General features: G+C 39.5%; 1 protein-coding gene across 1 annotated transcript in view; it reads left to right on the forward strand.

Moving 5' to 3' along the window:
* LOC127626681 (helicase SRCAP-like) overlaps positions 1-25,104 on the forward strand; it is a 57,259-nt gene that overhangs the window by 5,258 nt on the left and 26,897 nt on the right. The window contains exons 5-25 of the mRNA XM_052102658.1: positions 741-995; positions 1,088-1,273; positions 1,360-1,500; positions 2,375-2,570; positions 3,338-3,507; positions 3,617-3,704; positions 12,502-12,591; positions 12,996-13,163; positions 13,389-13,609; positions 13,688-13,865; positions 13,964-14,100; positions 14,193-14,362; positions 14,502-14,694; positions 15,038-15,174; positions 15,359-15,545; positions 15,720-15,889; positions 16,044-16,195; positions 16,295-16,510; positions 20,176-20,340; positions 20,507-20,680; positions 21,311-21,613. Of these exons, the coding sequence (XP_051958618.1) occupies positions 741-995; positions 1,088-1,273; positions 1,360-1,500; positions 2,375-2,570; positions 3,338-3,507; positions 3,617-3,704; positions 12,502-12,591; positions 12,996-13,163; positions 13,389-13,609; positions 13,688-13,865; positions 13,964-14,100; positions 14,193-14,362; positions 14,502-14,694; positions 15,038-15,174; positions 15,359-15,545; positions 15,720-15,889; positions 16,044-16,195; positions 16,295-16,510; positions 20,176-20,340; positions 20,507-20,680; positions 21,311-21,613 (3,697 nt within the window). The remainder of the gene's footprint in view (positions 1-740; positions 996-1,087; positions 1,274-1,359; positions 1,501-2,374; positions 2,571-3,337; positions 3,508-3,616; positions 3,705-12,501; positions 12,592-12,995; positions 13,164-13,388; positions 13,610-13,687; positions 13,866-13,963; positions 14,101-14,192; positions 14,363-14,501; positions 14,695-15,037; positions 15,175-15,358; positions 15,546-15,719; positions 15,890-16,043; positions 16,196-16,294; positions 16,511-20,175; positions 20,341-20,506; positions 20,681-21,310; positions 21,614-25,104) is intronic.

Consider the following 25,104-nt stretch of genomic DNA (forward strand, 5'->3'; position numbering starts at 1 on the left):
GTACATTATCCATAACAGTGTGAAAGCCATGATTTGATGCTAGCGCACTTATTGGCTGTATTTTGAGCCATGTGTGTTTTCCAGCATGTGCAGAGCAGGACAGACAAACCAGGCTTATTATTGAAGGTAAGAGGTATTAGGCATTCTTCAACTCTGATCTGCTCTGTTCTGATCTCATCTGATTCAAGTTGATGTGAAGATCCTACTCCTTCCAAATAGTGGTTGACCGATATGGATTTTTCAAAGGCAGATAGCGAACTATATGGCAGGTTGCACAAAAACACAACATTTACTTCATCACTAATATAGTTATTTATGTCACACAAAAAGAAGTGTTCAGGTTAAGCAGGCAAGTGGTCAGGGTTATTGGCCGATGCCAATAATCTCAAAATGGCCAAATATCGTCCGATTAATGGGCCTGGACACTATATCGGTCTATCACTACTTCCAACTCACTGCCTTAAAAATGATTGTTTTTTCAAGTATAACCTGACAGGAGAGTAGGTGAGTGTAAAACAATTGTAATTTTTTTTTTTTACCCAGGGTTTTATGGAGAAGCGTGGAGGGAGGTTTTAAGATGCTTGTTCATCAAGATGTCCTTGTAGACCAGGCTGTTTTTATTAAGCTCTCTTTCTCCCTTTTGTCTTTTCTTGAGCACTCCATCACGCTTTTGCAGTCTACACTGAATTATATTGTGCACTCATACATTCAGATCCTCTACTTTATTTTTCTTTCCCAAGGTTTGCCAGTGGATTGCAGGCAAGGTCACCGCAGGCTCTACTCCTTCCACTTCTCCCGTTCCATGTCCATCTCCATCACCCTCATCCAGTGACTGGATACGTTCCCACTCAGACGGTGTCTCACCTGTACCAAGTTCTAAAAACACACCCTCCACTTCCTCCCAGGGTTCTGGTGGCTGTTCTCAGTCAGAGCAAACAACCACCCCCAAATCTCGCTCAGAGAAGCACACAGACATGGCAGAACTGGCAAAACATGTGAGTAGTATTTAATATGCATTTGAAAATGTGTCATTCAGACACATTATTTAATTAGCCATTCTTTTGCTTTTTCCCCCCACTTTCAACAGGAAGCAGAAATAGAACATCGGACCCTTGCCCTAAAACGTGATGGTTTCTGGTCCCTTAAACGTCTGTCTCGCTTAACAGAACCAGTACGCCCCAAAGTTCAGTGGGATTACCTGTGTGAGGAAATGCAGTGGCTTTCTGCAGACTTTGCACAAGAGAGACGATGGAAAAGAGGAGTAGCCCGAAAAGTACGACAGTTATATCAGTCTGTCCTTTTTGATATGTAATATTTTTATGGAATGGGGGTTGATTCAGCATTGGAACTAATTTTCAGGTAGTACGGATGGTAATGCGCCATCATGAGGAGCTGAGGCAGAAGGAAGAGAGAGCAAAACGTGAGGAGCAGTCCAAACTGAGGCGAGTGGCTTCCTCAATTGCCAAGGAGGTCCGCGCCTTCTGGAGCAGTGTCGAGAAGGTGATTTTCTGTTTTTTTTTTCTATTTTAATGCACCTACCCTTTACATTATCGCATGAATTTGACCTGAAAAAGTCTTTGGCCCTATTTACACCTTACATTAACATCCATTTTCAGTGATCGGATTGCTATCAGGTAGCACTTCACCTCATTAAATGAGTTTTAAATGCACCCAAGATGCATTGTGATTGGATCGTGATGAGATTACGCTAATATCATTCGTTGTTAAAGTGCTGGGTTGTGTGTTCTTTTTTTCTTAATGCAATGTATAGAATACAACAGACAAAATCCCATGAATTATTCCATTGGAATACACTTGGAAAATCTCATCTCTCTCCTTAAATCCCACTCGCCCTCGTCTCACTCCTGTTTTCTAATCTTGCACATCACAAGTGAAACCAGGCTTTACTTGTGCATTTCATATTAAAAGCATATACAAAGTGCCGAACATGAGACAAATACCATTACATTTGCTTCAGTGACCCAAAATGTTGCTTTGGTTGTTGTCAAAAAATATTTAATGAAGGAAAAAACCCGTACTGTTAAAGTGATAGAAAGCATTTTAATTATCTATCAGTGTTTTTTAAAATTTGCTAAAAGTTACCACAGCCACTGATGTAATATGCAAGTAGCATTTTCCATTTTGCGTGGGTAATTTTTATTGGATATCTATCCGATCACAGTGGAGACAAGGTTTTGTCTGCAAAGTGTAAATGCAATCCAGCTAAAGAATATCTAGATACTATCCAGATATGAAACCCATGGTAATGCAAGGTGTGAGTCAAGCTGTTTAGCACGGTTAAAATTAAATCTTTATTGTACTAAATTGTATCGGTTCACACTTGAAAATGATTCCCACCCATTGCTGTACATAGGTGGTCCAGTATAAACAACAGTCCAGACTGGAGGAGAAGCGGAAGAAGGCCCTAGATCTTCAGCTGGATTTCATTGTGGGTCAGACAGAGCGTTACTCTGATTTATTAAGTCAGTCCCTGCAGGCTGCTCCTGTTCACAGTTCGGAGAATGCAGCTGTCACCGAACAATCACAGTTGAGTGCTGTTGAAGAAGATGGTGAGGACTGACTTTTGTTTTGCTGTTGTTATTTAGATGTTCACATGAAGTATATTGAAAGTGAATGAGCAAACCATGGCCCAAGAAGTATTTGGACACTTAAAACACACCTAAAATATATGTAATTTTATTAGAAAAGATGATGTCAAACAAAGTGACTTCTGAAAGCAAATGGTTCTAGACTTTTTCTCAGAACTTACTAGTGATTGACGATATATTGCAGAGGCCAATAAATAAATTGGCCGATATTTGACATTTTTAAATTATAGGCATTGGCCGATACATTTTCCTGTTTCACAAATCGCAACGCCACTGAGAACCGCCTGCTTGCACGTGAAGGATCCGTTGAGATGCGTGTTCCTTTTGCGGTCACGTGCCTTTGTGTTACTACAATAACAGACAGTAGTAAAGTCTCATTCAAGCAGTCCCCCTGACTGTGCTTGTGCTATCTTTCTTTAAAATAAGTGCCACTTGCTTTGATATTATATATTTTTGAAGTGTCATGTTATCTAATGCAATTACATTGCATGGTAATAGATTTTTAAGAATGGCTTAAGTGATTGAACACTTTTTAGAGTCATTGTAGAACTGTAATAAATTAAGAAATGGAAATCCTTTTTTTAATCTGCTTTTGTTTTGTCATTCAAATGTTTTAGTAGCAGTAAGTTTTTATGTGTAGTCAACAACGATAAAATTGAAATTGTTTGTAATTTCAGTGTTAACTTAGTTTAGTCCTAGAATTCTAAATGTTTGTTTATCTGCTGCAGACAGAGATTTTGAGCCACCGTGTGAGGAGGAGGATGATGAAGAGACCATAGAGGTTGAGGAGCAGCAAGAGGGAAATGATGCAGAGACACAGAGAAGAGAGATAGAGTTACTGAGGCAAGAGGGCACTCTGCCTCTGGACCAGCTACTCAGTACTTTAACTCTCCCCCAGGTACCCTTGAATTAATGCAATTATATCATTGTTCACAGAAGTTTAAGTATTGTATCATAATTATATGTCTGTTCCCAAATCTTAAAATATACTTTTTTTTATTGCCCAGGATGTTGATTTAAAGGAAGAGGCCTCAGATACTTCCTTCTCTACGGTTGAAGATGAAGACAAGGAATTCTGTGCAAATGAAGAAGATGGTTAGTAGAGTTTTATATTGATAGAAATGTAACTTGCAGGGAAACTCTGTTTTATGTAATTTCACAATTGTGATTTCCAGGCCTGGAAAAGTTAATCTAAACAATATCTAAAAAACCTAAATTAATAAATGTTAAAGGGATAGTTCACCAAAAATTTGCTCATCATTTCCAGTGGTTTAATCAATGTCGTCTTGAGTGATCCTGTTGTTTTTTGGAGAGATCAGATCAAAATGTAGCTCTTTTTTTTCCCTGTACATCTTGACGGCAGTCTGCTTCGCAATCATGATTTCAAGCTCCATTACAATTAAAGTGTAATCAAGCTTGAAATCATGATTGTGCATAGAGACTGCAATGACAAGATATGCAGTAAATAAATTATATTGTGGTCTCTCACCCAAAACCAACTGAATCACTTCAGAAGACATTGATTTTGTTATTAACTTTTTATTGATTCAATATAAGCCAAACAGACATAACAGAAAACGTGGAATCACCCTCCGTCCCCCAGACTCTGAATTAGCAGGGAGTAATGCACTGATGGCTCTTGACCTTTTACAAAAGCAGTATTCCAGTCCCAGAGTATCTGCCGCCCAAAAATAGTACAAAGCAGTTGGCGTAGCTGTAAATACCTAAAAAATTGAGACCTGGGAATCCCAAAATGTTGAACCATATTTTCAAAGGATCTCAACCCTCCACTCTCATATACGTAACTGAGCATATTGACCTCCCTCACAATCCACTCTTACCAGCAGAAAGGGGAATTATTAATACATACATTTGGGTTCAGCCTAGGGATGTCGCGATTACCTGATTTCACATAAACAGCGATTAAAATGGCCACTGTTATTAAACCTTAAGAATTTTTAAACTACAGTTAAAAACTGGAATAAAACATGTCTATTTAAAAAGAAATTTGACTGAAAATGAGTCTTTCGATGTGAGTCTAACTACTTGCACCATGCGTGTGTCCTGCACTCTGCCTGGCTTGTCTGTGAGGCTGTTACTATGGTAACAGAGTTCACAAGGTGATTGTCTAAATAGAATAAATGTGCAGAACGTGAAAATTCAGTGCTCGTGAAACTCTCAAAATGAAAACTGCGGAACTACGCGATCTCCTGGAGTTGTATCTGCCAAATAAATTAGCTATTTAGGAGCATTTGTCTATCTAAAAAATGGCACATTAGTTGAAGACTGTTGTCCAGTATGCAAAATGTTCAGACGAAAAGTGCCAGCAAAAGCAGTGAAAACATCTAATATGTTCCAGCACCTGAGGGATCACCATCCAGAGATGAATTCCCAGATGAAGGTAATAATTTTACAAACAGTAAATATTATATTGGTGTACTACTTAACTTTTGGTAAAGTCAAACACATGGTTCAGGGGGGGTTGGATATTTTTTATTTATATTTATTGAAAAGGAATACATACTTTTTTGTTGAAAAGTTACAGTACGTGCTGGTATCAGAGGGCAGATAGAGAAAATTGCAAAAGCTTAAATACAAGTACTTTACCTACTTGTTTTCAGTTAAAAGTAGGAATATTTATGTGTCCTAACAAATGCTGCAATAAAAAGTTTTGTTTGTGGAGGTTTTTATTGTTGCATAATAGGTACATTTGCAGATAATCATAAAAATTCTTTATTATTAAAAAAATTATATAAAAAATTTACATCGTGACATCCCTAGTTTAGCCATATGCTCGAAGCAACATTTAAATAAATGTCCGAATTAAACACTGGACACTTTTGTCCATAACACTTGTAAATGCAAGATAACTGGGTGCAAGCTCTTAACTTCTCCGGTTAATTTAATAGAACGTATAGACCGACTGATGTGGGATTTTCTTTTTTATACCGATTTTATAAGGGGGGTTCACATATCGGGGATTTTACCGATATGGTGGCCGATATTGTTAATTTTTGAGCTGGAATGAAAACTTTTCTATGTGGATTGTGCAACGATATGACTTTGCAAAGGTACTCAGAAGGCTGCAAAGAATATTTGACATTAGATATTTTAACATTTGACTCAGCTGCGCACTGCGTCTCGGTATGCTGCGTTCGTTGTTTTAGTTTTTTGTTTAATGTTTACTGTTAAATGTTGGTTTATGGCTCGTGTAAAAGTGGAAGGATGACTGCCTGGAAGATTACTCATGGTTTTGATGCCATGGATTATTGGCCTGTTTTGGTCCTGTTTGGAGATGCAATCTCCTATCGCACGTGGAAGCTGGAGTTTGGATGTGGGTGGTGCAAGATCACCGCTCGCACACTTGTAAAGCCGAAAGACTTTGCTTGAGATAAATTCAAAGATGTCATAGGAGATGATAACAAGTCACTTTAATAGCTTGATGATGGAAAACATACCACAGGAGATGATTAGATCGAAACGGAAAAAACAAGGAAGGAGAGGTGGCATTCGGAACCGCCTGCGACAGATTTAATCGGCCACCCTTGCCATCCATTATCTTCAGTAACCTGCGCTCATTGAACCACAAAGTGGATACAATAAGATCATACACAAGGTACTGTAACGAATTCCGTGAGGCATCTTTGTCATGGTTTACGGCGAGTTGGTTGCAATCTACAATGCCTGACTCTCTTTGAGGTACCTAGATTCACCTTAGTACGAGCAGATGGACATAGATTCAGGTAAAAGTAAGGGTGGCGAGACGTGTGTACATAAACAATAAGTGGTGCCGTGTGTATTCGGTAAAATGCAAGATCTGTGATCCAAATGTGGAAATTCTAGGCATGACTTTAAGACCTTTTTATCTGCCAAGAGAATTTGGATGCTTATTATCTATCATTACTCCAAGGTATTTATATGTTCCTACCTGTCTGATAGTTTTATTATGTATAACAACAGGCAATGTATGAGCATCGGATGTTGACCCAAATACAATCTCTTCAGTTTTTTTATATTAATAAAAAGGGCATTGTTGTCACACCACTCTACCAATTTAGTCACCACCTGTTGGTGCAATCTAGAGTCACTTAATACAGATATTAACACGGTATCATCAGAGTACTTTAAGATATATTGACTAGACCTGTCTATACGACAGTCATCTATCATATAGACCAAAGATATTAAGGAAGTTATGAATAAAGAAAAGTAGCATTTAGAAATAAGGACTTTAGATTACTCAAACAGACAGAAAAAGAGTTAAAAATCAAATTAAAGGAAGCAAAAGAATCTCATAGGCAGTGTTTAGAATAAGCCTTCAGGGTTAAAAATAAAAAGAAGGTCTGGGATACTATGAAAACAATGACAGTATTGTCATCTTCAAACAAATCAATTGTGACAGATAATGAATTTTGCTTTGCCAATTAATTAAACACCTTTTTTACTAGATTTGAACCTACAGGTAATTATGTCAATCGTAATGAACCAGTAAATACAGTTGCATTTTCTCCTTCAGAGAGGATTGTTATTGATGTTGCAGATTTCAGGATGTCATTTCAATCTACAAATAAGAGGAAAGCTGTAGGACCGGATGGATGGAAAAATAATTCTGCATATGAGCTGGCCCCAGCGTGGCAACCAATGTTTCAGGCTTCTATAGACACACATACATAAAACCATTACCTAAAATTCCATGTCCAAAAGAATGCAAGGATTACAGACCTATAGTCCTTACTTCAGTAATTATGAAATGTTTAGAAAGAATATTGCTTAAAGTGCACCTATTTTGGCATTTAAAATGTTCCTAATATTGTTTTGGGAGTCCCCAACAACAGTTTCACATGCATGCAATGACAAAAAACACTTTTGTTGTCTTATAATATGCATTTATGTTTACCTGATTTGCTCACCGACTCCCAAATGATTCGTTCAACGACTCATTTTTCCAAACCCCTCCTTTGCGTGACGCTAATCTGCGGTGATTGGTATACTCTGTGCAGAGATTGTCGGAAACGGAACGCCCATCACCGCTTTGTAGTAAAAAAAATCAAAATCAGAGAAGGAATTTGAGTTGATTTATGTTAGCGATCATAGCCCAAAGTTCGGTGGTAAACACCCAATCAGTTATTGTTTGCGTTAGCCCAACGCATAAACATATTGGTAAAGCACTGCATTACTACAAGTTATTGCTCTATTCTTTATGACAACTCCAATAACATCGACAAACATTTCACATATTTCACATTGGAGACCTAGAAGCTGCGCTGAGCGTAACTTACACAACACACACAAATACTTATTAAGCATGCTAAAAAACACATAAAAGCAACAATTATTAATAATACTTACAGGTTGTGATTCAGAGGAGGAAGCTGATCCAAATAAACTTGGTACTGAACCTTCCTTCAGTATCAACCGCTCGCTGAATCCACACTTGAAAGCATTCATGTTCATAAAGCAATCGTCATTAAAATGACGCGAACACAGCACAAGGTTCGGGCTATACTTGTGTGGTATAGTTGTAAATATAAACTCTAGCCACTGATTCTTCACATGCTCGTCCCTGGGCAGTGAAAAAAAGGTCGCTTTTGATATGCACTTCAGAACACAGCGTCTTGTTGTCGACATGATGTTTTCAAGTTTACCCTGGTGTCTGCGCGCGCAATGAGTGGGCGCGGCTAATTTGATAATTTTTGGTCTTGACGTCACAACGAAAAGGAAAATGACTCTACTTGCAATTTTTGTTTTTTAAAAAAAAACAAACACTTTCATAAAACTTTGCAGGATGTTTTTGTTCACTTAAATCTATGTTACACACTACATGAAAGGTAATTTTCAAAATTCCATAATAGGTGCCCTTTAAAGATCTGGTGAGCACAATCAAAGTCAAACTTGATCCATGTCAATTTGTTTTCAAGCAAGGCAGCAGTACAGAAGATTGCTGCTCTGGTGCATATTGTTTCTAAACATTTAGACAAACCTAATACCTATGCAAGAACCCTCTTTATAGACTTTTCCTCCGCATTTAACACAATTCAAGCTGACATCTTAGAGGCAAAACTTGTACGGTTGGGTGTAAATCCCTATTTTATTCAGTGGTACTTCTTTTCTGACAAATGGAGTACAAATTGTTAAGGTAAACAAAACCTTGTCATTGGCAGTTAAAACAAATGTTGGAGCACTCCAGGGCTGCATTAGTTCTGCCATGCTTTTTACCTTGTACACAGGTGACTGTCGTATAGACGGGTCTAGTCAATACATCTTAAAGTACTCTGATGATACTGTGTTAATATCTGTATTAAGTGACTCTAGATTGCACCAACAGGTGGTGACTAAATTGGTAGAGTGGTGTGACAACAATGCCCTTTTTATTAATATAAAAAAACTGAAGAGATTGTATTTGGGTCAACATCCGATGCTCATACATTGCCTGTTGTTATACATAATGGAACTATCAGACAGGTAGGGACATATAAATACCTTGGAGTAATGATAGATAATAGTGCTGCCCAATAAATCATATCGCAATCGCGATGTCAGCCTGTGCGATTATATGACGGCAAAATGCTGCGATTTATATTAAATAAATAAGTGCATGTGTGGACGCGACAGCCCAATCGTACACAATCTGAGCGGGAGTCGAGACCGGGAGAGAATTAAGGTTCTGCCGGGTGATGCGCACTCTAACACCGATACACTCGTCTCTCACCCCCGCTATCTGCAGCTTGCAACGTGTAGCATCATTGATGAGATCATCATGATAAGATCAATCTTATGTGAAAAACAACACTGAAATGACAACAACAATGCTGTGTGTGTGTGTGTGTGTGTGTGTGTGTGTGTGTGTGTGTGTGTGTGTGTGTGTGTGTATATATATATATGTTTTGGATAGACAAGACTGGCAAATACTTATAATAATACTCTTATGGCTAAAATGTTTACAGTTTTAATTGACTAAAACTACATTAAAAAGCCCAGTAAACAAAGCACAATTACAGATGTGTTTGCGAGTGTCACGCCATATGACAAGTCTTCACAGAGATATAAAGAGACATGATGCACCGTTAGCAAAGTGGGATTTCAGAAAATGATCCACACACTGGACAAGAGGTACCAGGGATAAGTACAACTTTTTAGAAAGAGGATCAGCAACAACAACAGTTTGAGGGAACCACACTTTTATATCCAGTTTTCTTTTCAAAAGAGTTTATAGAAAGTACATGTTACATCCTGATTAAATGTCCCTGTTTGTTTGGACAATCTTATTTTCATGAAAATTTGTATGTTCTTATTTATTGTTCCATTTTATTTAGGTGTAATATTGAGAAAATAACAAGTTTGCAGTAATGCAAAGATGTTATTATTTAATTTTGTAAAAATATTATTTTAATTTGAAAACACTGCATTTATAGTTGTTGTTGTTGCTAGTTTGTATGTTTGAGTTGAGAAATACACATTTCAGCATTATCAGTAATCTATTTCTGCATTTTGCTTGATAACTAAGCAAGTTGACTCACGTTACCATTTGTTTATTATATCGCAATCGCATATCGCAATATTAGCCTCAATAATCGTAATATGACATTTTCCACAAATCGTGCAGCCCTAATAGATAAGTAATGTGGTAAGATCATACGGACAGTATCTGTAAAAAGACAAGGCAGAGAATTTATTTCCTTCGTCTTCGGTCCTTTGGAGCAAGAAAACAGATTCTGTTATTATTCTTTATGTCTGTGATCATGAGTGTTTTACAGTATTGTAATTCCATATGGTACATGAGCTTGTCTGTTAGTTTAAAAACAAAGCTTTTGAACCAAATAAAAATTTGTTCAAAGATTGTAGGTCAGCCTCTGGAAAAAGTATATGAACTATCATATCATAAGAACCTATTTAGGTTGTCCAAGAATATTGTTTCTAAACCGAATCATGTGCTGTACAATGAATTTGTACTTTTACCATCTAACCGTCAGTACAAGATACGCAGATTTAATCGAGTAAGTCTTTTGTGCATCAAGCATCCTTGAACTGAATAAGGCATAGAAAAATAAAATAAGAACCGTTTCTAGTTTTGTGTAATGTGTTTTTAATAATGTGTCTGTAATTGTATAATGATTTGTAAAGTAATAATTGTGAATGAACATACTGTCATGCAATAAAAATTTCAGACTTTGTCTGACAATAAAGTCAATATCATAATATCATTATTATTATACATTGTCCGCAAATTCTAGAAATGAATACTGAGAAAATAAAGAATCAATAAAAATACAATAAATGGCTTAAACATCAGTACTGTATGTTCAGGATCAGTCAGTTGCTGACTATTTTAATACTGCCAGTCAATTAGGGGCAGGTTGTAAAACAGGAGGCATTTACACCTGGCGAGTCAAGAGATAAACAGCGGAAGCGGTGTTACACCATATTCTGCTTTACAAGTTTAGGGGAAACATTCAACCATAAAAACAAATATTTTAAATATGACATTTTGTTAATACAAAGACTGGAGTTGTTTGCATGAAGGGGGTAACAAACTGCGACTGTTTACACATTAGCTTCCACTCAGCTAACAAGCAATGAAAGTAGCTACGTGGCTAGCTAGTTAGCTATATGCTCGTCACGGAGAGTAAAAGATGGACGTTGTTTATTTACTATACAGCATTGCATCTTATAAACTAGGTTACAACGTAGCCTGAAATCAACACACAACAGAAACAATCCACCACCGCTCCGTTGTCTGCTGAGCTGCAAAAAGATGTACAACAAACTGTAGCTGGCTAACATAGCAAACAGATGTGATAAACGAGTGACATGGTTGTCAGGGACAGGGTTACCATTATATTAGTTATATTGAAAAGGGAAAATGATGGGGTCATTGTTTATTAACTTTCCAGTATGTATTGAACAAACTAGTTAACAACTTACAGAGACGACACCGCTTAACTCCGCCCTGTCTGCAGAGCCACCTCATCTTCGTAAACAATGAAGTCGGAGCACGCTCTGCTGGACAGACTATGTTATGACACCAATTCAAAATAATTTTTTCTGCATTACATGTTCTGAAAAAAAGTTTTCATATCTGCGCATATTGGTAAAAATATACGACGATAATATTGGCCGACCTATTAGAAAGGCTTTGCAATGGTAAAATAGGGGCAGGAAATTCCCATTCAAAACAAAACCAGGGAGGGGCTGTCTCTCAGATGGAAGCGACCAATGAGACAAATGTCTGAGACCGAATGCATAATAATAAAATCTTTGTAGGCCTAGCCCACCTTTGTCAATCAGCCTATGCAACTTTCTGAAATGTAATCTGGGACGTTTACCATTCCAAATGAAGGACTTCGCAATCAAATTGCTTGAAATTAGAGAGGGGGATATCTATAGGGAGAGACTATAGCAGGTAGTTGACGTTTGAAATACAGTTCATTTTATAACATTAACCTTCCCAGTCATAGATAAATGTAATGAAGCCCACCTGCCCACATCGCTCAAACCTTTTTTTAAAGGGTCAAAATTAAATCTAACTAAATCACACACATTTTCTGGGAGTAAAATACAGAAATACTTTGGAGTCCTGGTCACCATTCACTTGCATTGTATGAACCTGCATAACTGAGATATTCTTCTGAAAATCTTTGTTTGTGTTCAGCAGAAGAATGTATGTCATAGTCATATATATCTGGGATGGAATGAGGTGAATGAATGATGAGACTATTTACATTTTTGGGTGAATTATACCTTTAAAAATTTAAGTTATTCATTATATATGAAAATCCAGTAATCAGTAACCATACCATAGGTCATGGAAATGTATGGGTGAAAATGTACAAGAACCCTGAACTTGTGAATCCTATTAAATTTAAAGGAATGTTCACTCTTTGCTCTTCTTCAGCGGAAGATGAAGAGGACACCATTGCAGCCCAGGAAAATATTGAAGGAGATGGAGATCATGCAGAGGAACTTGATGACCTTGCTAGAGAGGGTAACTGAAATGCTTGTCTTGTTTTTAAAATGTGGCACCTCTGCTGTATGGGTTTGATTGGGCAAGTTCATGAGGTCAAGCAGTTCCCCTCTGGCTAAACAGCATGAATACATGGTAATGTTAGTTATCTATGTGTAATACAATTCGTGGGTTAAATTAGTGAATTGATTAGATAAATGACTAAAAGTCTTTGATGTCCACCATGAATAAACTGCACAACAATGTAATTTGGTTGATGAAGGCTTTAGTTGGCAATTCATTTGTCTATGTATTCCAATTTAAAAGAGTGTAGTCCATCCTATGACCAACATGATGCAGGCAGAGATCATTGAGGGGCATCGCAGTCCGGCTGGAAGCTGGTGACTGTTCATTTCTGGTGAACTTGTTATTTCTTTGTTTCACAGGGGAAATGAGCATGGAAGAGCTGCTGGAGAAGTACAGAGGAGCATATGCCTCTGATGTTGAGGAACCCTCAGCATCACCAGAATCCTCAGATGAATCAGAGGGCACTGAGGAGGAGGTGGATGAAGAGACTGACGGAGAGGACAGCATTGATGAAAGCTGCTCCTCAGGTGAGCTGATATTTCTGATTATGTATGAAAATTTAATTCAGCTAATAGTTGTTACAAATTAGATTACTGACTCATTTAATTAAAGGCGTGTGTGTGTGTGTGTGTTATAGAGCAATTTCAGATGATAAATCCACTGAAACATTTGATTTGTTTGATTAATGTGTAAAGTGACAGAATATCACAGATCATAATGATTATCAACTTTCCCCTTCACTCAATTTTCAGATTCCCAAGCTGCTGTAGTTAGTGATGAAGAAGAAGAGAATGAGGTGCAGGAGAGTGACGAGGATGATGATAATGGGGGAGAGGGGATGGAAGTTCTGCTGAGAGAGGGAGACCATAGTCCCACTGTAACTACATCTCCACGACCCAAGAAGGAGATCAGCCACATTGCTGCTACTGCTGAGAGCCTTCAACCTAAGGGATATACACTGGCAACAACAAAGGTAGAAACGTGCACAAACCCTCAGAACAACTTTCTCATATCTGTTCATCACTAATTGGAGTTGTTGTTTTTAATGTAGGTCAAAACACCTATTCCATTCCTACTTTATGGCACCCTGCGTGAGTACCAGCACATTGGACTGGACTGGTTGGTCACCATGAATGAGAAAAAACTCAATGGCATTCTTGCAGATGAAATGGGTCTTGGCAAAACCATTCAGACCATTGCTCTGTTGGCTCATCTAGCATGTGTAAAAGGTAACATATTCCACATAATTTCCTTGTGATGTGTATTAAAAATGTAATGGATTTATACAGTACTTCAAACATTTTTTTTTTGTCTTTTCCTGTTACAGGAAATTGGGGTCCACATCTGATCATTGTGCCCACCAGTGTAATGCTCAACTGGGAGATGGAGTTGAAACGTTGGTGTCCAGGATTCAAAATCCTCACATACTATGGCAGCCAGAAGGAGCGCAAACTCAAGAGACAAGTAATAAATAGAATTATATGTAATAATAATAGTGTATTGATTGATTTTTTTTTTTTTTTTTTTTTACATTTTTCTTTTTCATAATTTTTCAGGGTTGGACCAAACCCAATGCTTTCCATGTATGCATTACATCGTATAAGCTGGTGTTGCAAGATCATCAGGCTTTTAGACGCAAGGCTTGGAGGTACCTAATTCTGGATGAAGCACAGAACATCAAGAACTTTAAGTCCCAGCGCTGGCAAAGCCTGCTCAACTTTAACAGGTAATTTCATGAACGTGCTATGGCCCCTTCTAAAATAAGTTTTATTTTCAAAACTCAATTAGTACAGATATTGTGTTTAATATGTGTTTAAGAATGGGTTTATTTACTTTTGTACCTCCTGATTCTTTGGCTTTCTCAGTCAGAGGCGCTTGTTACTCACAGGAACACCTCTTCAGAACAGTCTAATGGAACTGTGGTCTCTTATGCACTTCCTAATGCCGCACGTCTTTCAGTCCCATCGTGAGTTCAAGGAGTGGTTCTCCAACCCACTGACTGGTATGATTGAAGGAAGCCAGGAGTACAATGAGGGCTTGGTCAAACGGCTTCATAAGGTAGTATCGGCTTAGTTCACAGAAGCCTTGTTTTATTTGATTAATGAAAGTCAATCCAAATTAAATTTTAGAGTTTTTAGTAAAAATGGATCTTAAAATGTTTTTTTTCCCCTGCGATTTTAACCTGGTTTTCGCCATGAAAATAGCCATAGAAGCTGGCATGGTGTTAAGAAACAAACATTATTTGATTAATGGCATCTATGACAAAGTGCATCCTAAAAGCAGAGAAATAGTTCCCATGATTGTATTACGATTTTTGCCTTAGGTTATTTTTAATATTATATGGTGGCATATGTACATTTGGTTATATACATCCTGTATCTCTCCTCCCCTCTCTCTGTAGGTGTTAAGACCCTTTCTGCTGCGCAGAATCAAAGTAGATGTGGAGAAACAAATGCCCAAAAAATATGAGCATGTTGTGCGCTGTCGACTCTCCAAAAGACAGCGTTTTCTCTACGATGACTTCATGGCCCAGGCCTCGTAAGTTTCCAGGGAAAACAGATAGTGGTGTGATTGAGGAAAATAAAACAGGCTTTTTCTACTTTGTTGATGATAAAAGCTAATGTCTTATGATAATTAAGTGACTCATATTGTTTATACTACAGATGATCTTATGGTTTTCCTTATTTGTGTCTATTTATTTCTCTATATCACATACTCCCAGGACACGAGAGACTCTGGCTAGTGGCCATTTCATGTCTGTGATCAACATCCTAATGCAGCTGCGGAAAGTGTGCAATCACCCCAACCTGTTTGATCCAAGGCCCATACAATCTCCCTTCATCACAAAGCCCATCATCTATTCTACTGCCTCACTGGTTCAAGAGGCCCTTGAAACCTCACCTTTTGAAGTATGATCTAAACCTAAACATTCCTGAGATTTAGTACCTAAATATACATTTATCTGTGGATATATTTTAGAACTGTGTTCAGTTGGTGCAGTTTGTCTCCCTGTTCCTTTCTGTTCTGGACCCCAGTGAAGATTAATAAAAAAATATATATACTTATTTTCATCTTTTCAAAAGCGCTGTGATTTGTCCTTGTTTGACTTGGTTGGTCTGGAGCGACGTGTATCTAGATACCAGGCAGATGTTTTCTTGCCTCAGAGGAAAGTGACACATCAGCTTATTCAGGAAATTATGGATTCTCCTGATCCTCCACCCAGACCAAAGCCTGTTCGCATGAAAGTCAACAGGTAGGCCTATTTTTTTTTTAAAGTTGAGCACATTATCCTTCAGTATGATTTTTATGCTTTGGGTAAATAAATGGTACATGTTGTATGATAAGGCTTAGAGTGAAGTTTGGTATTATCTTCCTAAAATATTCAACATGTGTTTGTTTCTCTTCAGGATGCTTCAACCTCTTCCTAAATCTGATGGGCGCTCCACAGTGAACAGTCCATGGCCCTCATGTCCCACCACCACTGCGGTTCAGACTCCAAAGCCACCTCTAATCACAGAGGTCACCACTTCCCAGGCTCCCTCCCAGCCATCCCCTCAAGGTCAGCTCAAAGTGTCAAGCCTTACATCATGATCAGCAAGTGACTCTCATGGATGATTACTTGTTTGTGATACTGGAAGTATTTTTACTCCTGTTTCAGTGTGCCCTGTTACTCCTGTCACTGCTCTGAGAGCTCCAGTAGGTCCTAGCACTGTCCCCGCCAGTGCTGCAATCAGGCCTCCAGCCCCCCACCCAGTGACTATACGCCCCTCAGCACCCTCCAGCATCACAGCTGTGGCCACTACCCCTCAGCCAGCAAGCAACCTCATGACTCAAAGGGTTCTGCTCAGCCCAGACATGCAAGCTCGGTTGCCATGTAAGTTCATTTATCATTCTTTTATAATTAAACCAATTGTTTTGCTGTTGTCTCATGGTGATGAGCCTGCACAATTCATCAAAATAAAGTTGTGTGAGTTAAATAATCACTGATTGCGGTTATTTGAGGTAACCGCGATTATTGTGCACTTCAAATTCCAATCACATTTTAATGCTCAAGTAAGGGAATTTTAAGCAAATTTATAAATGCAATGAACTAAATGAGTCATTTATTTGAACTCAGAGTGTCACCGAGCCGCACCACGGATGTCAAACAGAGCAGCTTTTGTCCGGAAGTGTGAAGCACTCTAATGCGCATGCCATTTTAGTGGACCAAATAGGGAGACATATTTTAAGTATTTAGAAATATTTTGATATTAAACAGAATTTTTCATGTCATTTGTAAATTTTTAAAGCCTTAAGCCTTTTAAATCTCTACTGCGATGGCACAGTCTGTCAATGTCGGTGTCCCATCTGTTTGTTTTTTTTGGTATACTTGTTAGATAATGTGACTCTGTTATTGAGTCCACTGTCATGTCTACAATGCTGGACCTATACAAAGTGCTTGGGATCGCATTCATAATCTTATGGATTATCGAAAACAGCTTGGCGCTTAAACCAGAGGCTAGCAGCTACAGACCTCTTACCCATAGCCCGTAGGATCTTCTACAGCTACAGTCTTCTATCCTTTGCAGTCATAAGTCAGCATTTTTACTTAAATTAGAGATCCAACTGAGGAAAAGAGGTAGATGAGGAGGTGTACGCACCAGATTGAGAAAGCGTACCTTCAGACCCCCTCTTCCCACCATTATAATGGTGATTGTCCACTCCCTCCGGACACAAATGTTTTTATTGCATGCCAAGTGCCTAGTGGAGAGGGCCTGCAAAGACAGCGGTGTTATTGCCCTGACTGAAACCTGGCTCGACAAGGACGTCCCAGACACTGAGGTCAGTCTTAAACATTTTTCTATCATAAGGGCCTATATGACAAGCCAGTCATGTGGTGTCTGCATCTACATTAATATATATAACATCAAATTCACAGCAGAGTCTGTACACCAGAGTTGGAGATACTGACCCTGTCTCTGTGTCCATTCTACCTCCCGAGGGAATTCCCCACTGTTAAAATCAGATGTTTTTACATCCCACCCAGTGCCAACACCAAGCCCCTGTGTTTATTCTTGGTGATTTCAACAACTGCAGACTCGATGATGTTCTGCCCTCTTTCTAACAGTATGTGGACTTCCCCACACGGAAAGAGAACACCCTGGAGGCATTCAGTGCTCAGGCTCATCCTCCACTCAGCTTTTCTGATCACAATGTTGTTTTCCTGCTCCCATACTATAAGCCGGAATTGAAACGCATCAAGCTGCAAACCAGCTGCACCACCCAATGGTCAGAGAATGTCATCACATGGCTGCAGGGCTCACTGGCATGCACTGATTGGGACATCTTCCAAGGCAATCTGGATGAGAGAGTTTCACTAATCACTGACTATGTCAAGTTCTGCATTAACACCACCATTTCCACAAGGACTTTTACTGTATAAAATACCCAAACTCCAAACCTTGTATCACCTCCCACATTTAGTACAGCCTGAAAGAGAAGCACAAGGTATTCTGGCGTAAGGACTGGGCTTCCCTTAAAACACTCAATAAACAGATTAAGAATGACATTATTTCAGCTAAACTAAAATACAAGGACAAACTGGAATGGGAGTTCAGCAACATGAACGCGAAACAAGCCTTCAATAAAATAAAAATACTCACTGGCCATGAATCGAGACGATCACTCCTCAATAGCAGACTTAACCACATTTGCGAACTCCCTGAACAGTTATTTTACACTGTTTGACACCCACAACACAACTACTCTGCTGCCTGATCTGATCTGATCCCCACACACACAGGGGGATGTCCAACAGCAGCTGGGCAGATCTAAATCTGGAAAGGCACCAGGACCAGATAGCATTCTCAAGCTCTGTGCTATGGAGCTCTCTCCCATTTTTTTACTCCATCTTCTTGGAATCATACAGGACTGCCTCAATACCTACACTCTGGAAAACATCTATCCTTATACCAGTACCTAAGAACCCTCGTTACTCTGGACCCAACCACTTCCGACCGGTTGCACTAACACCAATAATCATGAAATACATGGAGAAACTGATCATACATCATGTCAGCCCACAGCTGGACCCAGATCAGTTTGCCTACAGCGCCAAACAAGGAACAGAGGATGCTGTGGCATGCTGCCTCCACTCTCTCCTTCAACATCTGGAATCACCAGTCAACTTTGCATCAGTCCTCTTTGTTGATTTCAGTTCTGCATTTAATAAAATACAGTGCCACTTGAAACTCCACCACCTCAACGTTCCTCCACTTCTCATCCACTGGATTCACATTTTCCTCAGCAACAGACCACAGGCTGTAAAAGTGGGCACTGTAACATCATCAACCATCATCACCAATTGTCAGTCACTGCATTAGTCAGTCACCTGTCAGCACATACTACAAATACTCTGACACTGCCATACTGGGACTACTCAACGACAAAAACTCTGTTACAGCCTACCAACACTCAATCTGTCACTTTACAAAGTGGTGCTCTGACAACTATTGAAAGTGGATAAAATTGACAACTAATTGAAAGTGGATAAAACAAAAGAATGGGTCATTCACGCATCAAACACATCCACCCTGGACTGAACTACACCATTATCCACAGACAGCCAGTTGAAAGGATCAGCAGTTTCAAATATCTTGGACTCATCATAGATAATAAACAAAGTTTCGATGAACATATCACTGCCATCCAAAAGTGTTCACAGCAAAGAGTTTACGTAATACGCAAACTTGGGGCTCTGTCTGTTGCCCCCCACCTTCTGCTGCTTTGTAAAAGCATAATTCAATCCATCTTGTTGCACTGCTCCCCTTGTATCTTCACAATGTTAACCATTTCCAACAAAAATAAACTACTCCCAGCCTTTCAGATATGAATGACAGAGCCACCGCACATCTTGCGAAAGTAATAGCAAATGACACTGATTACCCCTGAATATTTTTTTTACAGTGCTTCCCTCCTGTTGCAGATACAGGACTTTAAGATGTAAACAAGCTCGCTTGAGCAGAAATTTTGTCTCATCAGCCATTGCTGCTCTGAACAAATTAACATGTTAGCACTGATAGTTTTATGCATGTACATAGGGAATTTATGTTATGTCATTATGTAACGTGGGTAACTGTATGTTTTGTGTTTGTGGAGCAGACATTTCCCTCTGGGACAGTAAAGACCATCTATCTAAAAGGAAATCATATATCCCTATTTTATTATCTGTTTTATATATTTGAAGTTATATATGTAAAAATTACTTCATAAGGTGTATGAAGCACACATGCACCTTAAGATATATGACAACTTATACGAAAATGAATCATGAAAGCCCTAAAAGAGACAATTAATCACCATAGCACTAAAACAGGCATTTAATTGTCATAATCACATTTATTTGTTTTACAAATAATCGCCAGCCAAATTTCATAATCATGACGGCCCTAGATGCAACATATTTATTGGAGTGCAAAATGCAATATTTGTTCAAATAATCACAATATAATTTTTTTGCAACCTAAATAATGTACTTTCATTTATATTTCACTTGTACAGCTGGAGAGGTGGTGAGTATTGCTCAGCTGGCATCTTTGGCCGGTCGGCCAGTGTCGTCCTGTCAGGGCAGTAAACCAGTCACCTTCCAGCTTCAGGGCAACAAGCTCACACTTTCTGGGACTCAGCTGCACCAAGTCCCTGTGCCCCAACCACGTCCCATCCAAGGTAACCACACCCTTATACGCAAAAATTCATAAAAGTCTGCTTGTGGAAGTTATCCACTGCCTACTAAGGATAGGTTTTCGCTTTTCTCCTGCACGCCTTCAGACTGTCTGTGAGTGTTTGGTGTAGTCTATGGCCTAACACTTTCTTCTGTGGTTGTGCCCTTTAGGAAATGTAATGCATCTGGTTTCCAGTAGTGGGCAGCACCACCTTATTAGTCAGTCAGCTCAGGTGGCAGTTCTTCACACTGTTAGTCAGTCAGGTAGCAGCTCAGCAATTCCCCACCCAGCCAGCACAACCCCATCCTGCTCTGGAATAGCAGTACCTTTCACCGCTACTCAAGGTACTGGTGCTGTCCATGAGTTTATCCTTGTTTGGGTACAACCTGTATCCTGGCTACCAAACTACCTGTTACTCTGCATAGCATGTGCATGGCTATTCTGGAAATGGTTCTTTTGTTTCTAACTGCATGTTGCATCATATTCAAATGTTTGTTGGCTACTAACTAAAGTTCTGTTGGATAAGGTGTTTGAAATCTACAATGAAAATAAAAAAATTCAATGTTGTCATTTTGGTAGGCCATAAATTGTAGAGGGTATCTGAGATTTGCAGTGGTTTTGGTTGAGTTTGTTAATTTTGTTGATTTATTTTACAAAGTGAGTGGGTTTAGCAGTGGGCTGCCTTTTTATATATTTTTCATGAGCTAGTTCTCATTTATCATATTTACATTTTTCTGTTCCTCTAATGTGTGTAGGTTGAACATAATCTTGGATTTGCTTATCCAAACCCTTTTTGATTTGTGCCTGGCTTAGAGATACAAGACAAAATAATTATTCAAAAATGTCAGACCTGGTATTTTGATATCTCTGCTGGTGTAGTCCATAATCTGGTGCCCAGTCTGACCAAACTTTATTTCCTCATTTCCAGATTAAATTCTTGTGTTGTAACTAACCATACTCTTGTTTATTTGCAGTCCCATCATCCATGGTAAGTGGACCCGGAATTGTAAAGATTGTTGTTCGTCAGGCAGCAAGTAAAGAAGGAGGGTCGGTCCCCACTCTGGCTGTGCCTCCTTCTCCTCGTCCTGCTCCTCCTCAGTCAGTCACCCTTCGTCCACATGGCACCCCAAGCCCTGTTCTTAGATCACCTACTTCACAGCCCCCACAACGGCCTCCAGTTTATGCTGCTCCACCCCGAACTGTTGCTTCCTCTCAGACACCACCCACTCGCCCTGTGTTGAGAGTGGTACAGGGACCAGCTACAAAAACAGAACCAGGTTAGTTGAACACAGATGTTGTTTTCAGAGTTTGCTCCGTGTTTAATAGAGGCATTTTGTTTTTCAGTTGTGCAGAAATTTTAGCTATATATAAAGCGTGTGAATCTGTCAAACCCATTTGAATAGCTCAGTGGAGAAATATGCTCCAGTGTTTCCCCTAGGATTTTTTCAGCAGCGGTACTGATGTGCGCGCGTCCATGAGCCCGCAACGCTGGACCCAAATGAATGCTTGTCGGTGGAGTAATAGCTTAAAACAGGGTGTCAAACTCAGCCTTGGCCACATCAGGGTTGTTTGTACCCTCAAAGGGCCCATTAAAAATGTGGCACCAGAATATTTCTGGTAACATAACCTGCTTTGGTAGCACCCATGCAATTACCCATAATATGACATGTGTATGTACAAAACATTGTTTAAACCCTATACAATAAAGATCTGTAAATTTATTTGGATTTGTACAAAATAATCTTTTAAAATACAGTTTCCTGAGAAAGGGACTTTTTTTTTTTTTTTAGTTTATATTTGTTGAGAAAACAAATCACATGTATATAAGCATTCACAATACTTTGTTGAAGCACCTTTGGCACCAATTACAGCCTCAAGTCTTTTTGAGTATGATGCCACAAGCTCGGCACACCTATTTTTGGGCAGTTTCTCCCATTCTTCTTTGCAGGACCTCTCAAGCTCCATCAGTTTGGATGGAAGCGTCATTGCACAGCCATTTTTAGATCTCTCCAGAGATGTTCAATTAGGTTTAAGTTTGGGCTCTGGCTGGGCTACGCAAGGACATTCACAGAGTTGTGCTGTAGCCATTCCTTTGTTATCTTGGCTGTGTGCTTATGGTCGTTGTCCTGTTGGAAGATGAACCTTCGCCCCAGTCTGAGGTCCAGAGCTCTGGAGCAGGTTTTCATCAAGGATGTCTCTGTACATTGCTGCATTCATCTTTACCTTAATCCTGACTAGTCTCCCAGTTCCTGCTGCTGAAAAACATCCCCAAAGCATGATGCTGCCACCACCATGCTTCACTGTAGGGATTGTATTGGCCATGCGATGAGCGGTGCCTGGTTTCCTCCAGACATGACGCTTGCCATTCAGGCCAAAAAGTTCAATATTTGTTTCATCAGACCAAAGAATTTTGTTTCTCATGGTCTGTGAGTCCTTCAGGTGCCTTTTGGCAAACTCCAGGTGGGCTGTCATGTGCCTTTTACTGAGGAGTGGCTTCCATCTGGCCACTCTACCATATAGGCCTAATTGGTGGACTGCTGCAGGGATGGTTGTTCTTCTGGAAGGTTCTCCTCTCTCCACAGAGAAATGCTGGAGCTGTGTTAGAGTGACCATCGGGTTCTTTGTCACCTCCCTGACTAAGGTCCTTCTCCCCCGATCGCTCAGTTTGGCCGGGAGGCCAGCTCTAGGAAGCGTCCTGGTGGTTCCAACTTCCATTTATGGATGATGGAGGCCACTGTGCTCATTGGGACCTTCAATGCTGCAGAAAGTTTTCTGTACCCTTCCCCAGATCTGTGCCTCGATACAATCCTGTCTCTGCGGTCTACAGACAATTCCTTGGACTTCATGGCTTGTTTTGTGCTCTGACCTGCACTGTTAACTGTGGGACATTATGTAGATAGGTGTGTGCCTTTCCAAATCCTGTCCAATCAACTGAATTTACCACAGGTGGACTTCAATCAAGTTGTAGAAACATCCCAAGGATGATCAGTGGAAACAGGATGCACCTGAGCTCAATTTTGAGTGTAATGTCAAAGGCTGTGAATACTTATGTACATGTGATTTAAAAAAAATAAAATAAATAAATTTAATAAAGATTTCAAACAAACTTCTTTCACGTTGTCATTATGGGGTATTGTTTGTAGAATTTTGAGGAAAATAATTAATTTAATCAATTTTGTAATAAGGCTGTAACATAACAAAATGTGGAAAAAGTGAAGCACTGTCAATACTTTCCAGATGCACTGTGTATAGCCCTGTGCTACAGTGAGGAAAATAAGTATTTGAACACCCTGCTATTTTGCAAGTTCTCCCACTTGGAAATCATGGAGGGGTCTGAAATTGTCATCGTAGGTTCATGTCCACTGTGAGAGACATAATCTAAAAAAGAAAATCCAGAAATCACAATGTATGATTTTTTAACTATTTATTTGTATGATACAGCTGCAAATAAGTATTTGAACACCTGTCTATCAGCTAGAATTCTGACCCTCAAAGACCTGTTAGTCTGCCTTTAAAATGTCCACCTCCACTCCATTTATTATCCTAAATTAGATGCACTTGTTTGAGGTCGTTAGCTGCATAAAGACACCTGTCCACCCCATACAATCAGTAAGAATCCAACTACTAACATGGCCAAGACCAAAGAGCTGTCCAAAGACACTAGAGACAAAATTGTACACCTCCACAAGGCTGGAAAGGGTTGGTGAAAGCAGCTTGGTGAAAAAAGATCCACTGTTGGAGCAATCATTAGAAAATGGAAGAAGCTAAACATGACTGTCAATCTCCCTCGGACTGGGGCTCCATTCAAGATCTCACCTCGTGGGGTCTCAATGATCCTAAGAAAGGTGAGAAATCAGCCCAGAACTACACGGGAGGAGCTGGTCAATGACCTGAAAAGAGCTGTGACCACCGTTTCCAAGGTTACTGTTGGTAATACACTAAGACGTCATGGTTTGAAATCATGCATGGCACGGAAGGTTCCCCTGCTTAAACCAGCACATGTCAAGGCCCGTCTTAAGTTTGCCAATGACCATTTGGATGATCCAGAGGAGTCATGGGAGAAAGTCATGTGGTCAGATGAGACCAAAATAGAACTTTTTGGTCATAATTCCACTAACCGTGTTTGGAGGAAGAAGAATGATGAGTACCATCCCAAGAACACCATCCCTACTGTGAAGCATGGGGGTGGTAGCGTCATGCTTTAGGGGTGTTTTTCTGCACATGGGACAGGGCGACTGCACTGTATTAAGGAGAGGATGACCGGGGACATGTATTGCGAGATTTTGGGGAACAACCTCCTTCCCTCAGTTACAGCATTGAAGATGGGTCGAGGCTTGGTCTTCCAACATGACAATGACCCGAAGCACACAGCCAGGATAACCAAGGAGTGGCTCTGTAAGAAGCATATCAAGGTTCTGGCATGGCCTAGCCAGTCTCCAGACCTAAACCCAATAGAAAATCTTTGGAGGGAGCTCAAACTCCGTGTTTCTCAGCGACAGCCCAGAAACCTGACTGATCTAGAGAAGATCTGTGTGGAGGAGTGGGCCAAAATCCCTCCTGCAGTGTGTGCAAACCTGGTGAAAAACTACAGGAAACGTTTGACCTCTGTAATTGCAAACAAAGGCTACTGTACCAAATATTAACATTGATTTTCTCAGGTGTTCAAATACTTATTTGCAGCTGTATCATACAAATAAATAGTTAAAAAATCATACATTGTGATTTCTGGATTTTTTTTTTTAGATTATGTCTCTCACAGTGGACATGC

The sequence above is a fragment of the Xyrauchen texanus genome, chromosome 33 (assembly GCF_025860055.1).
Source record: "Xyrauchen texanus isolate HMW12.3.18 chromosome 33, RBS_HiC_50CHRs, whole genome shotgun sequence".
Classification (NCBI taxonomy): Eukaryota; Metazoa; Chordata; class Actinopteri; order Cypriniformes; family Catostomidae; genus Xyrauchen; species Xyrauchen texanus.